Source organism: Corapipo altera, unplaced genomic scaffold (genome assembly GCF_003945725.1).
Source record: "Corapipo altera isolate COAL_440 unplaced genomic scaffold, ASM394572v1 55, whole genome shotgun sequence".
NCBI classification, from domain to species: domain Eukaryota; kingdom Metazoa; phylum Chordata; class Aves; order Passeriformes; family Pipridae; genus Corapipo; species Corapipo altera.
Genome location: NW_020884882.1, coordinates 17,569,143 through 17,577,950, shown reverse-complemented (window position 1 = coordinate 17,577,950; position 8,808 = coordinate 17,569,143). Strand labels below are relative to the sequence as shown.

Genomic DNA, 8,808 nt, shown 5'->3' with positions numbered 1-8,808 from the left:
TGTTCAGGCTGATCTCATTGTGTAACTGACCTGTGTGTTTCTGCAGCGCAACTGGCGCAAACCGAGGGGCATCGACAACAGAGTGCGCCGGCGCTTCAAGGGGCAGATCCTGATGCCCAACATTGGCTATGGCAGCAATAAGAAGACGAAGCACATGCTGCCTACAGGCTTCAGAAAGTTCCTGGTCCACAATGTCAAAGAGCTGGAAGTGCTGATGATGAGCAACAAGTGAGTGTGTGGGGCCTGTGTGCTCCCACCTGGGAGAGGCAGAGCAGTCGGGGTGACACAAGGGAGGTTGTTGCTTTCAAGAGCACAGATGCCATTGTGGTTCCCTCAGTGCTGCTGGTCTGGGTGCACAGAGGGGCCTTAGGGCTGGAAAACTCATACCCCTGGTAAAAATAGACATAACAATGGCAAACAGGGATGTGATATGTCACTGGTGACCATGGTCAGAGCTGGGGCTCTGGGTCAGGCCTGGGACTGAGTCTGCTTCTGTTGTTGCTTTCACTACAAAACAATAAGAGCAGTAACCAACACCATTAACAGCTATCTGGGGCTCAGTCATTTTCAAGAAGGGCTGAGCTGTTCTGTAGTGGAGCTTCTGCTTCAGGCCAGACAGGTCAGGTTCAGTCAAGGGTTGGAAATTTCGTGGTTCAGTTCCCGTGCGTCGATGCCCCTGTGCTTGGCTGCATCTGAGCAGTGCCAGTGGGATGTCTCTGGGGGGCTTTGCCTTGGCTCTCAGCTCTGCTGGAACCTGACATGCCATCTGTCTCTGACAGGTCGTACTGTGCAGAGATAGCCCACAACGTGTCCTCCAAGAACAGGAAGGTGATCGTGGAGAGAGCAGCACAGCTCGCCATCAAGATCACCAACCCCAACGCCAGACTGCGCAGCGAGGAGAACGAGTAACCAGGCTCTGCAGCCCAGGTGTATTTAATAAAGTGTCAGTCCAACTTGGGTGCTGTTTTGCCTAGGCAGAGCAGGGGCAGCAGCCCCAGCCTGGCTGTCTCAGGGCACTCACACAGCGAGGTGCAGTGTCAGGGTGATGGTCAGTGAACTCAGGGCGTGCAGCTTCACAAGTGTATTTTATTTTTATACCATTCAGACAATAGCTGTCCTTTCACACAGCACTGTAAATACTTTCACATCAACCACCCTGTCAGAAGAGGAGAAAAGGAAGTGTAGGGCAGGTCCATGGCCACAGCCCCAGTGTGTCATGGTGGCCTTGTCCTGTAGTTGGCTGTTAACATTCTCTGTCCTTTAAGGCATTTTCTCCTGCACAAAGCAGGATTTGAGCACAGCAGCCACTATGGATTGTGTGTTTGCACCTCTGGCTACTGCCTGCCACCTCTCACCCCTTTGACATTAACACAGACCACCAGCACTCCCACAGGTGCCTCCTGCTGATCTGTGACCAGGATCAGTAGGTTGGTGCCCTCATGACTGGTGACAACACCGAGGTGCTCCAAGGGGAGAGAGAAGCCAGCGTTGGTGCAAAGCAGAGCTTAGAGCAGGGTTTGTCACTGAGATAGTCACCAGTCATCCCTTGGAGGAGACACTTGAGGTATTTTGCAGTCAAAACTGTAAAAACAGAAGCCAAGCTAGAAAGCTTTGTATTGCCCAAATGCCAAACTATGGAGCCCCAGGAGGAAGCCTGGGGGGCTGGGTAACCCCCCTGCCCCATGCAGCTCCCGCAGCTTGGCTGGGGCAAGTCTCCTTTCCCAAAAGGCCTGTGGGAGTGGTGCTCATCGCTAAAGACATGACTTCAGTTTTTAGTCATGTTATTTAGGGAAACACTAAATACATTCTTGGGCAATTTGGGGTAGAAAGTGCATGTGCAGTCATTAAAAAACCATTTAAAGCTATATTTCTTTGTACTGCAGCAAGGAATATATCAGGAAGTAGTTTCCATTGTTCATGGAACCACACTCAATTGCAGTTGCTTTGTGTACCCCTTAAAACTTGCTGAGAAGTGAGACTGCTCATCTTTCAGCCCCTCCCCTACATGAGGATGTGTTCCCCTGATCCATGAGGTGTCTGATGCAAGTGCCGCTGGTTCCAGGCAGTTTCTCCTGTGGCTGCCCAGGGACTTGCACATGGCTGTGGCAGGAGTGGCTCAATGGCCTTCGTTCCCCCGGCCCAGCTGGTGTCTCTGGCTGGGGCATTGCAAGGGCAGGAGGGCAATGGGGGAAACACATCTTAGCTCATGTCCATTGACTCTGAGATGGAGAGGGAAGCAGAATCTTTCTGAATGCTCTCAAACAGTGATGCCATTTCAGGACTGGATCTGATCTGGGATGAAAACTCTGCCATCACTGGACTTTTCTCCACCTCGGGGATGGTCAGGAGAGCAGCCACTGCCCTCATGGCTGAGCGCTTCAGCTCATCCTGCTTCTCAAACTCCTGCTTCACTGAACCTGCTTTCACCTGCAAATCCAAAGCCCTGTTTGCAGTTGGCATTTAGAAAAGCTGGTTCAGGCACAGAACCAACACGGCAGCAGAGACCAGCAGAGTATTTTACAGCTGGGGAAATGAGGGGAGTGGGTGGCTCAGCAGCAGTGAGGGAGAAGGCCCGGAGCAGAGGTGGCTTTGGGCAGGACCTGCCCCAGCCCTTCCCATGTTCCAGCTCTTACCTTGGTGGAGCAGGTTGCCCGGAGGGGCTCGATCAGGCGCTCGAGCCGCTGCAGGACGGCGCTGGGGCAGAGCACGGAGAGCCGCGCCAGCATGATGAACGTCAGCATCTGGGCAGGACGGGAGGGACACGGGTTGGTTCACTGCAGCCCCCGGGCTCAGAGCTGGGCCCGCCCTGCTGATGGGCCAGGCTGTACCCACGCTGTCATGTACTCCTCTGCACTTGTGCCAGGGGCTTGGGGCAGAGCTTTGGTGATTCTGGAAATGCAGCTGGGCCTGGTGTGTGCAGTGCTACAGGTGTCTGCACAGGGCCATGGGGACAAACGGCACCGCTCAGCATGGGGCTGTGCCTGCCTCTGAGCTGGGGTAAAGTAAATCACACTGGAAAAGGATGTCGTGCTTCCTATCCAGATGTGAGGCCAGCAGCCAGTATAGTGTCACTGGTCCCTCTGAACAAATGACAATCATCGGTTTAAAGGCAGAACAAACTTACTTTAGACTTTGGTACATTTCCTACAAAGCCAGCTACACCAGGGGTGTCTTGTCAAGGCCACTATGGTCAAATCAGAGCCAGACAATCATGAAAGGCTGCAGCAGTTGCAGGGAATAGGAAATGGCATGGCAGGGGCACACTGCTGTGGGGACACACAGCTCATTGCAGGCCAGGCCCCCAGAGAAAATTACATTAGTTAGGGCACAGCACTGACCCGAATATCATAGTGATCCTTTAGCCCATCCTCCACATGGTTCAGGTACTCGTAGATGTCCAGCTGGTCCAGGCAGCTTTCCAGCAGGGTGTACATGCACTCAAAAGCAGCTTTCCTCACGTCAAGGCCATCATCCACTGTGTGCTTGAATGGCCCCATTTCTACCTTAACCAAGACAAACAACAGCGGTGTGACCTAAGAGCAGACAGGGCAACAGCTCCATCTCACCTACACAGGCAGCAAGTCACTGTGTGTGGCACCCAGCCAAGCCCACTCACCTCATGGGTGAGCTCCCTTTGGACCTACCTCCCGGATGAGCTCCCTTCGGACCTTCGTTTCGCTGTACAGGCTGGGCAGGACCATGCTCAGTAAATCCCGGATCAGAGAAGGTTTGTTGTGAGCAGCAGAATTAAACAGGGCTAAAGCCACGCGGCGAACGTTCAGGTCTGGATCTTGCAGAGTTTGTAAGAAGTCACCTGTGGAGTAAGAATGTACCAGTCAGTCCTGCTGCAGTGTTTTTAAAGGATTTTGAAAGTATATCAGGGCATATTTCAAGAAGGCTGGTTATGGAAGCACCTATGGTAAAATAACTCCAGTGGCACACTCTAACAGAGCCACTGGAGATGCTTTCCCTCCCTTCATTTGGGATACAGTAAATAGAAAAAACATGACTGTCCTGCATTTGGGCATAAAACCAAACTGTGTCTCTAGCTACCTCACCCTAAAGTCAAATCAGCACCTTTAGTATTCAAGGAAGTTGGTTTTTGGTTTCCTTCTTGCTCAGATCTTCTCTGAAACAGAAGGCCCAGTTCTATACAGCAGATCCAATGTGTGGCTCCCTAGATATAAGACCCTTTCCATATAGCTTGTACTTTTCAAGATCCTTGTTGTGAGGAGCTTGAAGTCTGAGTTTAAATACAGAAGGAACTTAAGCTCCCTAAAAAACAATGCACTATGCCCAAGAGCAAGGCATCAGAGCATTTAACAAGGACTCACAGGACAGTGTTGCTCTGTCATCCCAAAAGCAGAGGAATACAGATCAAAACTAACTGGACTAGATGAGGTTCACACAGGAGTGAAAAATCCCCAAGCTGCTCACGATGCCCAACCTTTCACACCCCCACCTCACACTGCTGTCCACACCACCCTACCTATGCAGCCTTTCAGGAGAGCATCGATGGGCTGAGGCTGGTCTGCAATTGTGAACTTGATGGCAGTGACCACAGTGCTCCGGGCATGTGGAGAGCCTGCGATGAAGGGGGGAAAGAAAAACAGTGAAAGACCAACTGACAAAGTCACTGCTGTAACTCTGTAGCACATATTCTGCTCTTGGTCCGGTTACACACACGTTGAAGAGGTTAACAGAGCATTTCTCTTAACAACTCTGTGTTTAAATCTGCTCCTGCACAATCTCCACATGCAGTCCCTGTTCCCAAGACCCTCCTGTCCCTGTGCAGATCAGTGCACCTCTGATCCCCCCTGCAGAGATCCTTCATTTCCTGCTCGCCTCTCTGGCTGGCTTTGCTCCCTGTTGTACCCACCAGCAGTTTACAAGAGCAATTTCCAGCAACGGCAGCATTTCCCCCCTCTGGCCATCGCCATCTCCATTACCTGCTGACAGCTGTTTCCTCAGCCTGGGCAGCAGCTCAGCAGGGTTCACCAAGGTCAGCTTCCCCAGGCATTCTGCCACCACGTTGCGCGTCCCTTCCTCTGTGCACTCGCAGTGCTTGAAGAGCAGAGCCCAGATATCCTCCACGTAAGGTGTGAGGCTGTCGGCTGGGGAGGAGCTGATGACTTCCTTCAGGGAGTGCAGCAGCAGGTACTGTCGCTTGGGCTGGCTTCCGATCTCCTTCAGCATGAAGGGCAGATACTCCTTCAGATTGCCAACACTGACATTCCCCAGCGCGTAGGAGGCAGCGGATTTCACCTCCTCACTGGTGGAAGCAAACGCTTCCAGGATGACAGTTCTGAGCTCCCTGTGAGCACTGAGGTTTGTGGTACGGCCCATCTCTGCCAGGGAGAGGAAAGCCAGCACTTGAACAGCAGGACTGGACTTGGGGCTTTTCACATCCTGAACAAACTGGTTCACTGTCACAGGGGCTTCCTTGGGGCAGGCCGAGGACAGCGCTGCCACGCACTTTGCGATGGAGTGATACGCCTGTTTGTGCAACGTCAGCGAGGCCCCGGCCGGACCCGAGGAGTAAACGGGTGCTGTCAGCTGCTTCATCAGCTCCGGGTAACCCGTGGTGGCTGCCTTCGTCAGGACCAGCGCCTGGAAGAAGGCGATGATGGCATTCAGAGCCCCTCCTTGAAGCAAAGGTGAGTGGACAAGCTGAAAGATTTCAGCGAGGACTGAGCCACTGATCTTGGAGATGCAGGATGGATAAAACTTTGCCAAAGTCGTGAGGAACATGATGGCCACCTGGGACACGTGCATGTCATTCTCAGTAATTAAGGCAGGGAGCTCTGTTAGCACAGACTCGATCATGGCAGGCTTGAGGCTGTCGCTGTAGTTCTTCACCAGGATGTCCAGAGCAGTCAAAGTGCTCAGTTTCAAGGCACGTTGATTCTTTCTCAAGAAGGAAGCTAGAATGGGGATACCTTCCCCTAGAATGGGTCTCAAATCTATTTTAAGTGGAGAACTAGCAATTAAGGTCAATGCTTTGACTGTTGTCAGTCTGGTGATTTCATTTTTGAGCCTCTCCAGAAATATCTTCAAGGTTGGCTGAAGATCAGTGCTTAAATGGTCTCCCAGGTTGTAAATGATTTGTCCCATGCAGGAGATGGCACGTTCCTTCACCTCCTGGTCGATGTCAGCTGCCTTCAGCCGCTTCAGAGTACCAGAGAAAAGGTCCTTCACATAGGGCTTGGCATCAAAAGTGCAAGATTTGTCCAAAGGCCTGATAACTTTCACAAGCTGCTGAGTTACCAGCAGAGCTTCTGACATGATCTTATAAAACGGGTCTCCAATGCAGGTCACAACAGGAGGCAACAGGCTCTTGATATGAGGGTGAAACACCTCCGGCTGGTGGTTGCAGAGAAGGACGTGGAGGAAGGACAGTGTGTCGATCCGCATGTTGGAGGAGCCGGATTTATCCGCCAAGGAGAAAACAATACCTGTGAAAAGGAGACAACAGGACTGATGTCGTGTTTTTCCTAAAGAGGGAGGTGCATGGATCCAGCCAGGGACAGTCACAGGAGACTTTTCTCATATCCACTATACAGTCACACCAAAAGTGAAGGCAGGACCTGAGCCCTCCAGCAGTGGGATGCTTCATGAGCCCACAGGCAGGAGAGCTCAGACAAAAATGTTGGTGCTGCAAATTCAATAATCAGCCAATATAAAGAATTTTTTTAAATGCCACTGGATTTTATAAAAGAAAATGTCACTTGTGTTTCTGATCTCATTCCAGCTGCTTTCAAAGGAGGCTGGAATAGGCACTCCCCAAAACATCTATTCAGGGGACTGGAAATGAACCTGATGTTCTTATCCTGCCTTACAGTGCAGACAGAAGCCAGGACTAGTCTGGGAGCTGTTCAGCATATCTGCAAGGAGCACATGTGTTTGGAATGGATTTTGCCAACCCTGCTCCTTCTTCCTAGACCATGGACAAGCTTACCAGGGACAAGTGCAGGGATGTGATCTGCCAGGCAACCAGGAAGAACATTGGCCAGTTCTGTCAGGAGGCTGAAACAACCCTGTCTTGATTTGATGCTCTTTTCTTTGAGCTGCTTGTGCAAGGCCTTGACAATGTTGGGGACCTGCAGTTTGAAGAAGCAAGGGACAAAGGGACACCTCAGTCATCCTAACTGCTCTCAGGGACTCACTCTGGTGCATTTCTACAACAGTTTATTCAGTGAGTTTCCTGAGCAGCAGCTGCAATAACAGTAAAGTAGCAGCCTGACCCTTCAGCCAGAGACCAACCTGCCTCAGCCTGGACACAGATGCCAGCAGCTGGCAGAGGGACAGTGCCAGCTGTGCCCCCCTGCTCCTGCACTCCCTCAGCACTCTCTCCCCGGGAACAGCAGGAGACAGACAGTAAACAGCCGGCCCCCTGGATCTGGTCTCCCCTGGCTGCCTGCCCCAGGGCTCCTTCCATTAGCCACGTTCTCAGGATTGCTCTCAGCACAATCATCAGTAGCTGCTTGTCCTCAGTGCTTTGTGATTTAACTCAGCCATCACCTGCTCACGCACCTGGTTCCGAAGCATCGTCAGGGGAACGTCACCCTTGCCAGAGGCATCGGAAGTGTGCAGCCAGCTCTGGGTGGGCAGCGTTTGCTTCAGCAAGGAGATGTAAGCGCTGAAGATGTCAGCTTTGACATTCTCCTCCCTCTCTTTGAACCTGCTTATCAAGGCTGGGGAAAGAGTTCTGTAGAAGTCCTGCAGGAGATCGTGCCTGCTGCTGACAACGGCCTCCAGGCACTTGGCCGCAGCCCTGCGGACCTTCCAGCTGATGTCATCATCGTCACTGTACTCATCATCGCTTTCTAGGAACAACACAATGGAAAACAAGGTGCACCATTATGATAAAACCAGAGCTAGAGGATCACTTGATCCTCAGAGCTGCCCTCTCCAGCAGGAGAAAGCAGGAAGGGGAGAAATGTTAACCCTGTGTTCTGCTGAGCACAGCCATCCTCACAAGCAGGCACCTTGCTCTTCATCCTCCCCATTTTCAGTTTCCATCATCTCTTCCTCTTCCTCCTCATTATCATAGTTGTAGTTTGGGTCAAAGGTGATGTACTTCAGACACAGCCCCATCACACTCGGGATGTGAGGGTCGATTTCCTTTGGGCACCTATCAGGACAAATAAAAATCCTAAGAGTTAATCAAAGACCAAGCTGGTTTAAATACCCAAATAATACAATTAATCTCAAAAGGATCTGAAAGTGCTTCACAGACCATTTGAACATTTTGTTAACATGAGTTAAACCAGAGATGCTCCTTCCTGCTGTGCACAAAGCAAAGCCACATTCTCCTTGGGAGGATGCAATGATTTCTATAAGGAAAAATAAATCAATTGCCTTCACCCCCTGGTTGAATCCTCCCTTCCTGGAAGAACACCTCAGCAGCTCTGCAGGGCTCCTTTTCCAAGCAGTAAATGTTTGACCAAACAGCTGGAGAGCTGCAGCTCAGCAGCTCTTCTGCCTGAGCCTCCTTCCTGCCTCCAGCTCCCTCCACAGACCAGGAGTGAGGCAGTTCCCTCTGGCTGAGGAACCCTCCAAGGACAAAGGAAACTCCCACTCCTGCAAAACCAATACAGAAGGACACCCTCACACGTTGAGGTAAAGGAGCTCATAACTCCAGCCCAACCCTGCCTGTGCAGAAGAGATTTCATACATGAACTGTCACTCCCACAGGAACACATGCAGCAAGGCCCTCCTCCCTGGGTGCTGAAAGGATCGGTATTTCCCACGAGGACACGGCTGCACTGGATGGACAGAGGTGTCCCCAGGGGCACCCCACGAGGA

At 51.7% G+C, this 8,808-nt stretch overlaps 2 protein-coding genes across 3 annotated transcripts in view; one reads left to right on the top strand and one right to left on the bottom strand.

Annotated features, from left to right (window-relative positions):
- RPL32 (ribosomal protein L32) overlaps positions 1-955 on the top strand; it is a 2,105-nt gene extending 1,150 nt beyond the window's left edge. Inside the window, exons 3-4 of the mRNA XM_027640150.1 lie at positions 47-228; positions 780-955. Coding sequence (XP_027495951.1) covers positions 47-228; positions 780-909 — 312 coding nt within the window. The 3' untranslated portion in view covers positions 910-955. The remainder of the gene's footprint in view (positions 1-46; positions 229-779) is intronic.
- A 111-nt stretch (positions 956-1,066) lies between these two features.
- Positions 1,067-8,808, bottom strand: part of LOC113945688 (cullin-associated NEDD8-dissociated protein 1-like) — a 13,677-nt gene continuing 5,935 nt past the window's right edge. The window contains exons 7-16 of one of the 2 annotated variants that reach the window (XM_027640148.1): positions 7,989-8,134; positions 7,534-7,826; positions 6,959-7,100; positions 6,322-6,455; positions 4,950-5,187; positions 4,490-4,585; positions 3,645-3,814; positions 3,339-3,503; positions 2,634-2,741; positions 1,067-2,427 (exon numbers count right to left, since the gene is read on the bottom strand). In XM_027640148.1, coding sequence (XP_027495949.1) covers positions 2,200-2,427; positions 2,634-2,741; positions 3,339-3,503; positions 3,645-3,814; positions 4,490-4,585; positions 4,950-5,187; positions 6,322-6,455; positions 6,959-7,100; positions 7,534-7,826; positions 7,989-8,134 — 1,720 coding nt within the window. In that variant the 3' untranslated portion in view covers positions 1,067-2,199. Of the gene's footprint in view, positions 2,428-2,633; positions 2,742-3,338; positions 3,504-3,644; positions 3,815-4,489; positions 4,586-4,949; positions 6,456-6,958; positions 7,101-7,533; positions 7,827-7,988; positions 8,135-8,808 lie in introns of both variants that reach the window. The other variant, XM_027640147.1, reaches the window with a different exon arrangement.